We start from the raw sequence: 16,096 nt of genomic DNA on the forward strand, positions 1-16,096 counted from the left end.
GGGACAGGAGCACAGGAAATGGCCTCAAGCTGCACCTGGGTCTGGATTGGCTTCTAGAAGAAGCTTCTCCACTGGAAAGGTTCTCAGTCGCTGGAGCAGGCTCCCTGGGGGCGTTTCAAAGGGTAGGGCAGTGCCTTTGTGCAAACCTCCTTTCCTCAGTACTTTAAATGTCCTGGCAGGCTGTGGCCTGGCACAACGAGGGTATTGCCCCCCCCCCCGTTGCCTTCTGCCCCACCACACAGTGGTGGCTGGCAGAGAGCTGCTTGCCTTCATCCGCCCCTTGCCAGCAGGTTCTTGTTTGATTGCTTCTCCTTCTCTCCACAGCACCACCCTGGCCATTGTCAGGCCCTGCAGCACCAGGGTTTGGAAGAGCGCCGTGACAGGAAAGAAAAGGTTACAGAGCAGTTGAAAAGAAGAAGAGAAAAAAGCTTTTAATTATAACTGTGCCCAAAAGAGGCTTGAGGTCAGATGCAGTCACACGCCAGGAGCGTTCTCCCTTCTTCCCGAGCAGCACAGTTTGCTTCTGCTTTGCTTTTCTCTTTTCCCTCTCATTTTATTTGCAGAGGCAGCTGGAACAGGAGAATGACTTCAAACCTTTCCCACTCTTGCTTCCCAGCTTGAGAAGGGCCCAGGACTTGCCAGCTGGGGACCTGTGGTGAGCATGCTTTGGTCAGACGCTCTGCCTCCCGCGGGCGGTGAAGTTCCTGCTGCTTTGGCAAGGAGCAGCTCAGGTCCTGGTTTGCGTCAGGGCAGCCCGAGGGCAGCTGCTTACGGCAGTTAGCCTGATGCAAAGAAGCAGCTGGCAGCAGCAGGGCTGTGGAACAGAAGCTCTGCCCAGTTTGCTTCCTTCTGCATTGGATTTCCTTCATTTCGGTGCTGCAGCTGAATCGAGCGAGGTGGTGAACACAGCCTCAAAAGCCTCTGAAGGAGGACAGGATCTGTAGTGAGAGACTCAAAGTCCCTTCTCTCCCACAGAATCAAGAGCTAAAGCAGCTTTCCCAAGGGTCTAAACCTTTGAAGCTCAGGAACCTGGAGCACGACCTCCTTCCTGCCTTCTCATCTTAATATGTGCTCTAGGTTCAGAGATTCATGGAATGTTTTGGCTTGGGAGGGACCCCAGAGATCATCCAGTCCCCTTGCCCTGGGCAGGGACACAGGTTGCTCAAGGCCTCATCCAGCCTGGCTTTCAACACCTCCCTGGGCAACTTGTGCCAGCCTCTCCCCACCCTCACTCTCAACAATTTCTTCCTCCTCTCCACTCTCCCCTCTCCCAGCACACAGCCATTGTCCCTCATCCTGGCACTCCCAGCCCTTGTCCAATGCCCCTCCCCAGCTCTCCTGGAGCCCCTCCAGGTACTGGAAGGCTGCTCTAAGGTCTCCCTGGAGCCTTCTCTTCTCCAGGCTGTCCCCACAGGGGAGGTTCTGCAGCCTCTGATCACCTTTGTGGCCTCCTCAGGACCGTCTCCAGCAGGTCCATGTCTGTCTTGGGTTGGGGCCCCCAGAACTGGATGCAGTACTGCAGGTGAGGTCTCCCCAGAGGGGTAAAATCCCCTGAGCTGCTGGCAGTGTTTTAGTAGGAAAATAATGATGTTCAGCCCTTAAATGAGCTCAGCAAATACACCCCAAGAGAAGCAAAGGGACACCAATGCCTGGGGTTGTGTCACTCTGCTAATCTCCAGCTTCATCAGTGGACACCCCAAATCTCCCCATGTGTGAGCAGTGTTGGTGAGCACACAGCTGTGCTTACACAGAGGGACTTGGCTTGGCTGATGAAGAAAGAGAGGCAAGTTTAGATCTGAAGCACTGATGCTGATCTGGAACCTGGCTTGGTCCCAGCCAGCAGTGACTCTGAGGCTTGGACTGTTTGGTCTTCCCTCCCTAGAAGTCTGCAATCTTTTCCATGTGACTGAGTTGGATCAGATGGATTTTCTGGAAGCTGAGCTGTGATCCATGCACCAAGGAGAGTGCTCCAAGCAGGGGTTTATGGAACTGTGTTCTTGGAACAAAAGTGTTGTGATGCTTCCCAAACTAATTCCACAGGGGTAGGGAGAGGAGATGCAGGGATGCTGATGGGACTGGAACAGCTCTGCTGGGAAGAAAGGCTGAGAGCCCTGGAGCTGGTTAGCCTGCAGAGGAGAAGGCTGAGAGGGGACCTGAGCAGTGTCTACAAATACCTGAGGGGTGGGTGCCAGGGTGAAGGTGCCAGGCTCTGTGTGGTGGTGCCCAGGGATAGGACAAGGCACAACAGGTACAGGCTGCACCTCAGCCTGAGGAGAAAGTTGTTTGGTGTGAGGGTGCTGGAGCCTGGAGCAGGCTGCCCAGAGAGGCTGTGGAGTCTCCTTATCTGCAGACTTTCCAGACCCACCTGGTTGTGCTCCTGTGTGCCCTGCCCTGGGCGCTGCTGCTCTGGCAGGGGGGTGGATGATCTCTGGAGGGCCCTTCCAGCCCCTACCATTCTATGGTCCTATGATCCTATGCCTCCCATTCCCAGCACATTCCTCTCTCCATCTCTTTCCCTAGAGGGCCTTCACTTAGCATCTGTGGTGGTGACAGCCTAATGAGTTCTCAGGGCTAAGCCCAGGTACTGCAGGTGAGACTCAACCCTGCTGCTGTTGCAGAAAGCAAAGCAACTCTGTTCAGGTCCTAACTGACGAAGCACAAATGCAAGCACTGCAGGCTGGTGCTGAGAGCATTTCCCTGGCAGGGGCCTTTCAGACTGTCTCTGCAGTTCTCTGCTCTGTTCTGAGCCTCGCAGCTGAGCCACAGCTTCCACTCTCCCAGAGCAGCTTTCTTTGCACATCCTGCACTGCTGAAGGGAAGCTGGGAACGTGCTGGGCTAGCCCTAGTTGTGTTTGCTTTGGTACCACTGCTCGTGATCAACGAAAGACGGGGAGAGGAGCAACAACTCTCCACAAGAAAGGGCTTTGGCTGCTGACTAACCGTAGCAAATTACCTGGTAACCTTCCCAGGGCAGTGCCCCCCAAGCCCCTTGTGACCTTTACAGCCACTGGAGAGTCGCAGGGGTCTGCATTTGACAGTGCTGTGATTGTCCTCCTCAACCTGCACCCAGGCTGCTGCTGGCCTGTTGGACTGCAGATGTGTGTGAGAAGAGCAGAGATTTAGCTGTGGTTTAAGGGACACAGAAGCAGAGGCTTGCTTTGAGAGGAGGATGCTTCTCTGGATTCTCTAGGAGGGAGGTGGTGGAGTCCCCAGCCCCAGAGATGCTCAAGAAATGTGTGGTCATGGCACCTGGGGACATGGTTTGGTGGCCATGGTGGTGCTGGGTTGATGGTTGGACTGGATGACCTTAGAGGGCTTTTCCTACCGAAATGGGTCTATGAATCCATGGTTGATCCTGTGAGTGACTTTCATGGAACTAGGATCCTATCTGCTGCTTCCGTTCACCCTTTGCCTTGGTATCACACACGGGCTGGGCACATGGGCACAGAAGACAAAAGCAGTGCTGTCGACGCTCGCTGTGTTCTCAGCTCTGTGCAAGCTTCTCTGCATGTTGTGAAGGAACAGAAAGTGTTGAGGCTGAGATCTGTCAAGAGGCCCAAGAGAACTGTTTTGCCCTTGAGGTGCTTGGGTTTGGTAGCGTCCTCTGTCCTGGAGCAGAAAGCTTGCTCACTGTGAGGCATTTCGTTTGGAGGAGGGGAGTGCACTGGTCCCCTGTGCCCCACAGAATTCAAGTGGTACTCGTTTCAGCAAGAGGAGCCAGGAGAAGGAACAAAAGCTCTTTGCTGGGACAGGAGGAGAGATGCAATGATCTGTCTTGTACAGAGCTGTCAGGCCAGGTGTCTGCTTTTACCGACATCCCCCTTGGGAAGGAGCTGCAGAGATCAGCCGCTTCGGCAGGGTGTCCAGCAGGAGACTGCCGCTGCCAGGGGAGCCTTCCCTGCCACAGCTGGCTGGAGAAGCACCACACCACCCACCACTGCACAGACACACGCTGCCAGCACTGCGACTCATCTCCGCCTAGCTGCGGCCCCATCTCTTGTCACCACACACCGCTCAGCGCTTCACACCTCCTGCTGAGGCTTTGTTCTCTGCAGTCCAGGAGAGCTCCCTTACAGAGAGAAGAGAGTAAAAAAGGAGCTCGAAGGCTCAGGAGAGGTTTGAGAACTTTGCATTTGTATAAAATTCAAAACTTCACCAAGGAAGGCTTAGTGTGCTGCCTGGCCAAGCCAGTACAAAACGACCCCCCCGCCCGCTCTGTCCGTTGCCCAGGGGCTCCGCGCCTCCAGGAGGGCTGCGAGCGCCGGCTGCGGCGGCGAATGGCACCAGCTGCGGTACAGCTGACTGAATGCCCACGGCACCTTCGGAGGTGGCTTTATGGGTTTGGGGTCTGAGAAGTCCAGATGCTAATGCTCCTAATGATCAGCCACTCCTTCTGGCTTTTGGTGACAACTATTCTCACGCAGCTAACATCAAACAGGACCTTGTGCTCTACGTCTGTCACTTCAAACTTCCCGTTCCTGAACTCCCCCAGTCTCAGGTACGTGCTGCATTGCCTCCCTTTCTTACTCCCCACCACCTTTTCCCCTACTTCCAGGGCCCCGTGGTGCAAAATGTCATTTTGCCTGTCTTCGGTCCCCGTCACCACTTTGATTTTGCTGATTTTTATGGGCTTTTCAAACACAGCCCCATAGAAGTCCCCCGTGGCAGGGGCTTTGCCCCAGAAGTACTCGTCGCCGCTGCTGTACGCCTTGCTGGCCTCGTAGTTCTCAAAGACGTTCATGTTGGTGTGCAGGTTGGCCGGGGGGTTGTCGGGGAGATCGAAGGACTCCTCCTCGAAGTCATCATCCTTGAGCTTGTTCTCAGCTCCCCTGTAAGAGGAGTAGTATCCCATGTGCTGGAACAGAGAGGGCTTGAAGCGGATCACCTCCTTCTGCGCCAGCAGCCCGCGGAAGTGGATGAGCAGCCAGTCGCAGGGCATCTCCTGGTAGAACATCAGCAGGAAGTGTGCCAGGCGCGGCAGGTCATGGGAGTGGTAAAGCTTCCCGATGTAGCCCAGCTTGGAGAACTCCAGGGTCACCCAGTAGGAGCCCTCTCGGGAGGTGATCACTTTCTTAACAGCAGTCAGGAAGTTCCTGGAGCAGCGGACGTCGTCCTCCAGCATGACGTAGTAGTCGGAGAGGTTGGCGCAGAAGTTGAGCAGGAAGGCGTAGTCCACGTTCTGCTTGGAGCGGAACTTCACCCGCTCCACGGGGTCGTTGTAGTTCCTCTTGAGGCCCTCCAGCGCGGGGTAGTGCTCCTCCGGCACGTGGATGACCAGCAGCCTGCCGGCGATGATGTGGTGAGCGAACCTCTGCGAGATGTCCTGCGCCATGCCGGCGCACCAGGCCCAGTCGAAGTCTGCCAGCTGCACCACCACCGCGATCTCCTTCAGCTCCTCGTAGCTCGACTGCTCGAAGATGGACTTGATGGTCTCCAGCAGGTAGTTGCCCTTTTTCCTTTTCACAGAGGAGAGCCCAATTGTCAGGTACCCTGCAGAGGAGAGTTCAAATGGACCCGAGTGGGCACTTGCAACCCGCGCTGCCAGCCTGCAGAGCTGTGCTCAGAGCAACCGAGCCTTTGGGAGGGGAAGGCTGAGAGCTTTGCCCTGTGCACTCACAGAGCTGCATGCAACAAAGGATGGCTGTGGCCTTTCCGTCAGAGAAGAGCCCTGCTGCAAGCAGAGAGACACAGGGAAGCCACTGCAAGCCTGCAAGGAATGTGGTGGAGAAAAGCCAAAGCAAGGAGAGCAGAACAGCAAAGCCAAGGCTGGGATGTCCTGCTGAGAGGAGGAGGAAGATCGGAGACAGCCACATCAGGGCCTCAGAGCAAGGGACTACAGCATGCAGCACAAAGCTGTGAGGGAGGGGGGCAGTGTCCAAGCACTGTCGCTTCGAGCTCTCTGCAGCACTGGCTGGACTCAAGCGTAAAGGTTGGGCTGAGTGAGCTTGAAGAGCTCTTCCAAACAAAACAGTTCTATGACTCTGAGTCCCCGTGTGTGAGTCCCTGTCTGTCCCTCTGAGTCCCTGTGTGTCCCTACACCTATGCATAACTCCAGTTGCATGGATTTTGTTCTCTGCTGTTCTGTTAATTTTTAACTGATGTCCAATTTTCCCTTGCTTCTTGTTGTTCCTCTGCCCCTTGCTATGGTCTCGATGCGCTTCGTATAGGGAGCTCCCTATTGCCAGAGTGGATGTAGAGGTTATTTGAAAGTAGAGTGAAAGCAAAGAACTCTTTGAAAGCAGAAGAGCTGCTCTTGCTCACCTGTGCTGCTAGAAAGAATTCGTTACTGCTGCTCCATCTTTCTAGGGAGAGATTCATCCTAATTATAAGGGACAAATTTCCATCTCTGCTGTTCTGGAGTCACTGCCATTGCATTTTCCCCAGCAGACTAAGTCATTCTATTTTCTCAGCTGCTACTACAGCTCCCTTTGCCTAACTTTAGATGTGACACAAGTTTCTGCCTGACAGGGCATGCCTCAGCCGACCCTGCCCCAGCTTTCTTGAAGCATCTGGCTTAGTACAAGACTGCTAAAGTGATCCAGAGCTTCTTGTGAAGCTTAATTCTGCTTACAATGTGGTTGTAGGGTGAAGTACAAGCCCCAGGAGCCAGCCACACTGCCTGCAGAGCCTGCAGTTCCCCACATCTCATTGCAGCAACCTTTGCTGGCTCCTATCACAGCCAGCAACTCACAGAGGGTTTTGTTTTACCTTCTCTGCTTGGACTTCTGAGGCTTGTTGAGCTGTGTGCAGTGATTGGTTTGGAAGGCAGAGGACACCTGTCTGAAGGCCACATTTCACTTGAAGATGAAGTCCTAAGCCCTGCCTGGAGCCAGAACAAGCAGAGTGTCTGCTGCAGATGGCTGAGAGAAGGCTCCTGTGCTGCCTCACAACAGCACCATTCACCTGAAATCGTGCCAGGGGAGGTCTAGGTCTGGATTGGAACAGGCTGCCCAGGGAGGCGGTGGAGTCCCCATCCCTGGGGGCATTCAAGAGGCTGCAGGTGTGGTGCTCCAGGATGTGGTTTAGTGCTGGTGGCAGCGGGGTCGTGGCTGGATGTGGTGATCTTAAAGGCCTTTCCCAACCCTAATTCTGTGCTTTGGCCAGGAGGTGACCAGGCTGCAGGGCAGCCACTTCTGGGGCTGAAGTAGCAGTTGCCCAGGCACAGCCTACACCAAGCAGGGCTGACCGCGGGACTCTGAGCTCCTCACTGCCCCGCAGCCCCTCCCAGAGCCCCCGGAGACTCTGCCCAGGTCACCCCTGTGCAGTGCCCCCGTGCCAGGGCACCCAGGTGGCAGGTACTTACTCTTCCTCAGCAGAGGTGTGCCAGCCAGGTAGTGATAGGAGACGTTCCTGGCTGCGGAGAAGTTGGACACAGGCCGAGCGGCGTGCGGGGGGCGCTCGGCGCCCGGCGGGTGCGTGGCTGCCTCGCTCAGCGCCTGCTTGTCCCCGTCCTGCTGCGGAGAGAGCGAGACACGGACCGGGAGAGGGGAGAGGCAGACAGACAGTGCCGAGTGCCAGCCGCAGAGGAATCACGGCCGGGCAGCTTCCCGGGGACAGCATTCCCCGGCGGCAGCTCTTGGCAAAGGTGGAGAGGTCACCTCGGGTCTGTGGTAACTCGGTGCTGGGCACTGCTGGCTGCAGAGAATCTGCCAGAGCCCTTCAGGTTGTAGTCACAGGGAAAGAAAGGGAGAGAGGAGTTCTGGAAGCTGATTCTAAGTTCATTTAAGGTTATTATTTTTCTTTGCTAGAATTAGTAAATAATCAACTTCTGAGCTTACTACATATCCTTGGTGGGCATACTGGGGCATCTACCTGCCCTGGTTTAGGCCTCTTCACTTGCCCTATTTGCCCTCTTCACTCTGCCCTGTTTGCCCTCTCCACCTGCAGTGTCTCTCCAGGAACTTCTTGTGCTTGTCTGCTACTTTGCCTCTGCTTCTAAGTTATGAGAGGAAAGTTTCTGCTGATCAGAATCCAGATTAAAATGCAAGCTCAAAAGGCTAGGAAGGCTTCCCCTCTTCTCTGCCCTGCTGAGCCCACACCTGCAATACTGTACCCAGTTCTGGGCTCCCCAGTTCCAGAGAGACAGGAACCTGCTGGGGAGAGTTCAGCAGAGAGCTAGAAGGGTGATGAAGGGACTGGAACAGCTCTGCTGGGAAGAAGGGCTGAGAGCCCTGGTGCTGGTTAGCCTGCAGAGGAGAAGACTGAGAGGGGCCCTGAGCAGTGTCTGAATATCTGAGGGGTGGGGTCAGAATGGTGCTAGGTGCCAGGCTCTGTGTGGTGGTGCCCAGGGACAGCACAAGGAACCCAGGAGGTTCCACCTCAACATGAGGAGGTTCTTTGGTGTGAGGGTGCTGGAGCCTGGAGCAGGCTGCCCAGAGAGGCTGTGGAGTCTCTTTCTCTGCAGACTTCCCAGCCCCGCCTGGCTGTGCTCCTGTGTGCCCTGCCCTGGGTGCTGCTGCTCTGGCAGGGGCTGGAGTGGATGATCTCTGGATGCCCCTTCCCACCCCTCCCATGGTGTGACTCTGTGATCAGCTGGGGCTGGCTCCTGTTGTCGCTCCGTGGCCATTTCTCCCGCCTGAGGGACTCACCAGCACGTGCCCATCCTCCATGTAGAGGTTCACGAAGAGCAGGCAGAGGACGAGCAGCCCTAGGCAGGGCACCGCCGAGCGCTTCCGCAGGCATCGCATCTTCTCCAGCTGCTTCAGGCTGTGCCTGCTGGGAGACAAACGGCAGCGTCACCCTGGGAGGGGAGCGCAGCTCTGGCACGGCCTCACCTCCCTCGCTGCGACGCATTTCTCCCTAATCCGCAGCCTCAATCTGCTCTCCAGCTCCAAACCGGTGCCTGCTTGGCAGCTTCAGAGCGGCACAAAGCGCAGGCCGAGCGCTGCTGCGCCCGCGGTGTGCCGAGCACCGCGCGGTGATCTCCTCTGCCGCGCAGGAGTCAGCTCTAATCCAGGGGCAGAGGTGACCAAGAGGTGTGCAGACCTACTGACTCGGCAGCAGGGCTCCAGCTCGGCCCTCAGCGGCTGCCTGGCTGTGTGTGCTGCTGGCAGAGCTCACCAGACAGGCTGCGGTGTAAAGATGAGCTCCGGAGACACTGAGCTCCTGGCACCGGGGAAGAAAAGGACAAGGACGTCTGAAACGGCCCCAGGCCTTTCCCGAGCTAGGAAATGCCGGAGCAGAGGAGGTCTGCGGTCCCTTCCCAGCAGAGCCATTCCGTGAGCAGCCTCCAGCGTTTGCTGCTGCCTTGCTGCTTCTGCCAAGCCACAGGAAACCCTCCCGTGGTGCTGCCTTGCAGCGCGCAGCGACCGCCAAAGCAGTGCAGATGTGGCAATGGCTTCATTTGTTGTTATCCATCCCTAAAAGGAGCAGCCTCTGGGGCCGAGTGGGAAGCAGAGCACCTCTGAGTGCAGAGGGGTGTAGCCAAAAGCAAAATGGGTCGCAGGAGTTCCCCCAGGAGTGGCATTTGACCGAGCAGAATGGAAATGAGCTGTGCCCAGCTCCTCAGCTGAGCGCTGCAGCCTGGCGCGCTGGGAGCCGGGGACTGGACCTGCTGCTTCCAAAGGCAAGATCTGGAGCATAAAGAAGATAAGAAAAAAAGGGAGGGGAAGGAAAGATAAAATAGGTGGAAGATGGAGAGAACAGAAGGTGTGCTTTGATTACTGGAAAGGTTAATTACTGCAAAGCTTCCTCTGTGCAGCACCCTGCTAATTAGAGGGGCTGAGTGCTGTGACTTCAGCGAACACTGCCAAAGGCCAGCAGGAGACAGTCGACTGCTTGGTCCTTGTGGCCAGGAGGGCCAAGGGCATCCTGGGGTGCAGCAGGAACAGTGGCCAGCAGGGCTAAGGAGGGTCTCCTGCCCCTCTGCCCTGCCCTGCTGAGCCCACACCTGCAGCACTGTGCCCAGCTCTGGGCTGCCCAGCTGCAGAGGGACACAGACCTGCTGTGGAGAGTGCAGAGGAGGCTGTGAGGATGCTGAAGGGACTGGAACAGCTCTGCTGGGAAGAAAGGCTGAGAGCCCTGGGGCTGCTGAGCCTGCAGAGGAGAAGGCTGAGAGGGGACATGAGCAGTGGCCATGAATACCTGAGGGGTGGGTGCCAAGGTGAAGGTGCCAGGCTCTGTGTGGTGGTGCCCAGGGACAGGACAAGGCACAACAGGTACAGGCTGGAACCCAGGAGGCTGCACCTCAGCCTGAGGAGAAAGTTGTTTGGTGTGAGGGTGCTGGAGCCTGGAGCAGGCTGCCCAGAGAGGCTGTGGAGTCTCCTCCTCTGCAGACTTTCCAGACCCACCTGGCTGTGCTCCTGTGTGCCCTGCTCTTAGTGAGCCACTCCAACCCCTCCATTCTGTGACTGTGATGTTACTCAGTTGAGTCTCTGCATAAAGTGAAGTGCTGAGGTAGAGAGTGGTGAAGGTCCTACAAGCATCATTCATCCTCCTGTTCTCTTCAGGGGGGTGCCAGGAGCCTTGGCTACGAGGTGCTACTTCTGCTGATCAAGCAACCCCTCCGTGCAAGGATCAAAGTTTCAGGTAACAGCAGTCTCAGTCCAGTGCCATCTCTGTTGTACTTTGTGTTTCATCTCTGTTCCCACAGCTGAATCCCCTTTCTGTGTCCTGCTGCCCTGCTGGGCGGGTCCTGTTGCCTGCAGGTTGGGCAGCTCAGCGAGGGCCAGGCCCCAGGGCTGGTGGCAGCCTTGGGAAGCAGCTGAGTCTGTACTGGGGCTCACCTTGTGGGCAGAGCTTTCCCAGCCTCACCTCCTTCCGTGGGAGGGTGTCCAGCAGGCAGGACGTAAAGAACACTGCAGTGCTCGGAGGGAACTCTTGACAGCTTCCAGGCCAGAGAAGGGTCTCCAATTCTTAGTGCAGTGCTCTAAGTGTATCTAACAGCCCCACAGCTGCTGCAGCACAGCTTTGCTCTTCAGCAGAGCTGTTTACAGGCTGCCATCTCCTTTTGTGTCCCCTGCCGGCACAGCACTCTGCAGAAGGCTGCTCCTCACGTGGACAAAGGGACAGAGGAATGGAGCAAGCCAATGACAGCTGCATGAGTTAGCTGGAGCCACAGGCAGGCACAGACACCTACCCAGTTGCCATGGTGATTACAGTGTCTGCTGCAGACAGAGATCTCCAGTGGCTCCTGGCTGAGTGCTGCTGGACCCACTGAAGGGCAGGGATCCAGCCAGAAGGATCTTGACAGGCCCAGAGCCAACTGCACAAGGTTCAACAAGTCCAAGGGCAAAAGTCTGCAGCTAGGTCAGGCCAGACCCTGGCACCCGACCAGGCTGGGTGCAGAGGAGGCTGAGAGCAGCTCTGAACAAAGAGCCTTGGGGGTGCTGGGTGCTGAGCAGCTCCCCAGCAGTGCCCTCCTGCAGCCCAGCAGGCAGCTGTGTGCTGGCTGCAGCCAGAGCAGTGTGGGCAGAGGGCAAGAGAGGGCATTGTGCCCCTTGGCTCTGCTCTGCTCAGACCTCACCTCCAATCCTGCCTCCAGGGCTGCTGGCCCCAGCAGCAGGAGGACACAGAGCTGTGGAGAGAGCCCAGAGCAGGCCACAAAGGTGCTGGCAGGGCTGGAGCAGCTCTGCTGTGAGCACAGGCTGAGGGAGGGGCAGCCTGCAGAGGAGAAGGCTCCAGGGCACCTCAGAGCTGCTGCCAAGAGCTGAAGGCATCCTGCAGGAAGGCTGCAGAGGGAGCTGTGCTGAGGGGGTGTGAGGCAGGCCAAGGGGCAATGGTTTGGAGCTGAGGCAGAGCAGGCTGAGAGTGAAGCTGAGGCAGAAGCTGTTGAGTGTGAGGGTGGTGAGAGCCTGGCCCAGGCTGCCCAGGGAGGCTGTGGCTGCCTCCTTGCTGGGGGTGTTGCAGGCCAGGCTGGGTGAGGCCTTGAGCAGCTGAGTGTAGCTGAGAGGTGTCCCTGGGCATGGCAGGAGGCTGGAGCAGCTGAGCTCTGAGCTCCCTGCCAGCCTGAGCCAGTCTAAGTGTCTGAGCCTGGCTGCATCACCTCCTCTGGTCTGCCAAGCCTGGGCTCTGCTGGAGCAGAGCTGCCTGGAGATAGGCAGGTCAGGTTCTGCCCAGGCTGGGGCCATGCCCAGCTCTGCACAAATCCACCTGTGACTGTGGCTAGTCAAGGCTTGACAGACTCCTAATTGCTGGAGGAGGGGAGAGGCTGAGCTAAAGGAGGCAGTTCCTCCATCTGAGGAGCTCAGATCTGCTGCTGCAGCCCTGCAGTACCTGGAGGGACCCACAGGCAGGCTGGGCAGGGCTGTTCAGAAGGGCCTGTGGGGATGGGATGAGGGCAATGGTTTGGAACTGGAGCAGGGCAGAGATAGGTTGGGCATCAGGAGGGAGTTGTGCACAGTGAGGGTGAGGAGAGACTGGCACAGGCTGCCCAGGGAGATGGTGGAGGCTCCATCCCTGGGGACATCCAGGGGCAGACTTGAGTGTCTGAGCAACCTGGTCCAGCTGGGGATGTCCCTGAAGGAGGTGGCCTGCATGACCTTTAAAGGTCACTTCCAAGCAGTGCATCACACTGCAGCAGGCTGCCCAGGGGCTGTGGAGTCTCCCTCTCTGGGGATATTCAGGACCTGCCTGGATGTGTTCCTGTGTGATCTGGTACAGGTGATCCTGCTCTGGCAGGGGGATTGGACTGGATGATCTCTGGAGGTCCCTTCCAGCCCCTGACACTCTATGGCTGTGAAAATCTTGATGGGCACTCCTGGGCACTGCCTGTCTGGGCAGCTCCTTGCATTGCTCCATGGCCCTTGCAGTGGACGTTTCTTTCCCAGGTGGCTCCCCTGAAGGTCTCAGGCTGGAACCCCTGCCATGAGCAGGGAGCTAGATCTGCCACTGTGCCACCCAAGTTAAACAGAAGAGCTGCCACATTAATAAAGCCACTTACATCATCTCCTCTGGGCCACCAGGTGCAGGGACTGAGACCTTCAGTGCAAAGCCTTTTCCCAGCAGCTCACAAGGAGGACAGGAAGATGCTCCTAGCAGGAGCTGGTGCCATTGATGGGCCAAGCCAGAAACTGAAAGACAAGAAGTGAAAACAGACTTCTGAGATCTGGCCAGCTTCACAGGGTGTCTGTGGGAATGGCTGACAACTCCACTGGGAAGGACACTGAGCACCCCAAATGCCACTGGAACACAGGGACTGTTCAGTCACCTCTGCTTTAGAATCCAACAATCAAGGCCCATCAATAACCATGCTCAGTTAGAAGCACAACCTCACCTTGCTGCCTGCTGGAGAGCGTCAGCAGTGCTACAGGCAGTGGCACTGAGCCACCCTCAGCAGGTTTGCAGGTGGCACCAGGCTGAGTGGTGCTGCTGACAAGACTGAAGGGTGGGATGGAGATAGCCAGGGGGTCCTGTAACAGGCTGCAGAGGTGGCCGAGGAGAACCTCATGAGGTTCAATAAGGCCAAGTGCAAGGTCCTGCACTTGGGTCAGGGCAACCCTGGAGTGCAGGTGATGAGATGAGAGCAGAGAAGGACCTGGGGTGCAGGGGGGGTGTACAGCGGCTCTGGGAGAGCTGGAGGGGGACTTTGGACAAGGGCTGGGAGTGACAGGATGAGGGACAGGGAGGCCGCCCAGAGAGGCTGTGGATGCCCCTCCCTGGAGGTGTTCCAGGCCAGGCTGGATGAGCCTTGAGCAGCCTGTGCTGGAGGGAGGTGTCCCATGGCAGGGGGCTGGCACTGAATGTCTTCAAGGCCCCTTCCAACTGTAAATTCACAGTGAAGGATTCCTTGTAAAAGACAGGATTTAGCATGAGGACACAACAGCAGAAAGATGTGGGGGGGAGGTGTCCCCTGGGTGCTGCTGATTCCAGACGTGGTTTGGTGGCCATGGTGGTGCTGGGCTCAGGGTTGGACTCGATGACCTTGGAGGTCTTTCCCAACCCAAACAACTCTATGACTCAGAAGGAAATGAAAGATGAGACCTCCCACAGTGACGACCTCCACTTGCAGCTGCAAAGAAGTAGGTAAGTGACGATAAAGACTTGAGCTGGGAGCAGATAGGATTCCGCTGCCAGAGGCGAGCTGGAGAGCCCTGGAGAGAATGACTGACAAAGCAGTAAGAGAGAGAAGGACACCGCAGCATCGGAGAGGGGAAGCCGAGAGGGACAGCAAATGGAGGGACCGCTGCAGCTGTGCTGAGCTGTCCTGCTTTAAGGACAGCAACCAGAGAGCAGCAAGGCAGCGAAGCCAATTCCTCACATCACAGCAGCGTCGCTGCCGGCGCCGAGAGCCAAGCGGGCGGCAGCCAGCAGCAGCTCGGCGGTGCCTGCCTACTGACTCAGCTCGGCCCGGGGCAGCCCCAGCACCGCCGCGCTTCGCTCGCAAGCGGTTTGCTTCCCTGCGCCCCGGGCAGCTCCGTGCTGCTGCTTCGCTCGCAAGAGGTGCGCAGGCAGCTGCCGAGGGCTGCGGCAGGCAGGTGAGGGAGCCCCTGCGCGCCTGCTGCGCATGTCTGCGCGGTGCGGGGCACCTGCGGGCAGCCGGGCAGCTCCGCGGGCACCCACGCACAGCTGCTCCACCCGCTCAGGCGTTGGTGCTGGGTCAGTAAGGTGCCGTGTGGGGCTGCCTCAGCAGAAGCTAGAAGAGCAGCACCCCTGAGCCCCACGTTGTGCAGGGGACTCACTGGCTGGGTTCGCAGAGTGGTGGAATGGCTTGGAAGGGAGCTCAGAGCTCCTCTGCTCCAACCTGCCACTGGAGCAGGCTGCTGACGGCCCCGTCCACCACGGAAGTTCTGTGCTGCTCTGTGCACGGGGAGAGGTGCTGCCGTGCTCACCTGCTGAGCTGTGCCGTGGCAGAGAAGGTGAGAACCTATCCCAGCAGGCTCAAGGCTTCCGTCTCCCTGCGGAGGGCTCCGCGGCGGCAGCGCACGGCCAGGCAGCACCCCGGGGGAGTCCAGCCCCAGCCTGCAGCGCTCCTGAGTGCCTACAAAGACAGGGAATCAATAAGGCTCCTAATTATTGGCACGGAGGTTTAATGAAGTGGAAAACTTCGGTGTAGCAACAAATTAAAACTCCATTAATGTCCAGGGGTAATGAGGAACAAAAACTGATGAGGACGAGGAGGCAGCGCTGGCCGCGGCTGCTTTCCCCTCCGCCTCATTCACGACTGGGCTCTTCTGCCTGTGACAAACAGCTGAGCAGGACTGAAACTGCGATTTTAATGCAAAGTAGCACTTACTAGGGCACAGCAGCTCCAGTGCTGCAGGTGGGGTCCCGGCAGAACAGAGCAGAGGGGCAGAATCCCCTCCCTGCCCTGCTGCGCTCCGTGCCTTGGCCAGCACGCAGCTGGCTCTGGGCTGCCAGTGGCCAGAGCTGGCTCCTGGGCAGTCTGGCACCAACTGACACCCCCAAGGCCTTCCCAAGGCTCCTCTAGAGCCATTCCTGTTTGGGATTGCCCCAGCCTAGCTGTAGGGCATTACACCTGGCCTTGTGGAACTTCATGAGCTTGGCTTGAGCCCACGTTAGTTTGTCATTATCAGCTCTTCATTCCTAACTTTCAGTGTATAGCCTGGCACTGCCGGCTGCCTGTTTATCTGCCCTGGGCAGTTGCTCCTGGGATTGCCAGTGTCTCTCCAAGAGCTCTCCTGCTGCTGTGAGGTTTGCTTACAGCTGAGCTCCCAAGGGATTGGTTTCCTTAGTTCCAGTGTGTGCTGGTTTGAGGCGAGTTGGAACATTGGACTGAGAGGAACTGGATCATTGGTTGTGCAAAGAAAATGCTGGTGAGGTCTGTGTCCTTCATGGGTGTGCTGGGAGGGATAAAAAGCCCAAATGTAAACAATCTCCACCTGTTCTGTGTCTGGATCAAATCACTTAACTCTGCTCTCACCTTGGCTTACACATAACAGCCTAAGCTTTGCTGCTGCTTTTGTTTGGCTGGGAGAAAGGAGAGAGAAGGAGAGTGGGAGCCTTGAGCCCCTTCTGAGCAGTCTCCTTTGTCTGGAAGGAAGCTTGGATTCTGTCTGACTTGTAACTGCTGTGCACTGGGTTCTGTCTGACTTGTCAGCAGCTGTAACTGCTGCGCATTGCTGCCTGTGAGCTCTGCCCTGCTGGAAGCAGAGCTGCAGCTCATTTCCAGACCCTCTGAGCTGTGCTGGTAAATTCC

The 16,096-nt window shown here is 57.3% G+C and overlaps 1 protein-coding gene across 8 annotated transcripts in view; it reads right to left on the minus strand.

Annotated features, from left to right (window-relative positions):
- Positions 1-405: 405 nt before the first annotated feature.
- The window catches only part of MGAT4C (MGAT4 family member C), a 103,518-nt gene continuing 87,827 nt past the window's right edge, over positions 406-16,096 (minus strand). For 6 of the 8 annotated variants that reach the window (XM_064154869.1, XM_064154871.1, XM_064154872.1 and 3 more), the window contains 6 exons: positions 14,769-14,917; positions 12,881-13,010; positions 10,084-10,191; positions 8,589-8,715; positions 7,304-7,454; positions 406-5,490 (listed from right to left, as the gene is read on the minus strand). In XM_064154869.1, the coding sequence (XP_064010939.1) occupies positions 4,334-5,490; positions 7,304-7,454; positions 8,589-8,715; positions 10,084-10,191; positions 12,881-12,885 (1,548 nt within the window). In that variant the 5' untranslated portion in view covers positions 12,886-13,010; positions 14,769-14,917 and the 3' untranslated portion in view covers positions 406-4,333. Of the gene's footprint in view, positions 5,491-6,708; positions 6,890-7,303; positions 7,455-8,588; positions 8,716-10,083; positions 10,192-12,880; positions 13,011-14,768; positions 14,918-16,096 lie in introns of those variants that run through there. The other 2 variants (XM_064154876.1, XM_064154877.1) reach the window with 2 other exon arrangements.

The sequence above is a fragment of the Pogoniulus pusillus genome, chromosome 15, assembly GCF_015220805.1.
Source record: "Pogoniulus pusillus isolate bPogPus1 chromosome 15, bPogPus1.pri, whole genome shotgun sequence".
NCBI classification, from domain to species: domain Eukaryota; kingdom Metazoa; phylum Chordata; class Aves; order Piciformes; family Lybiidae; genus Pogoniulus; species Pogoniulus pusillus.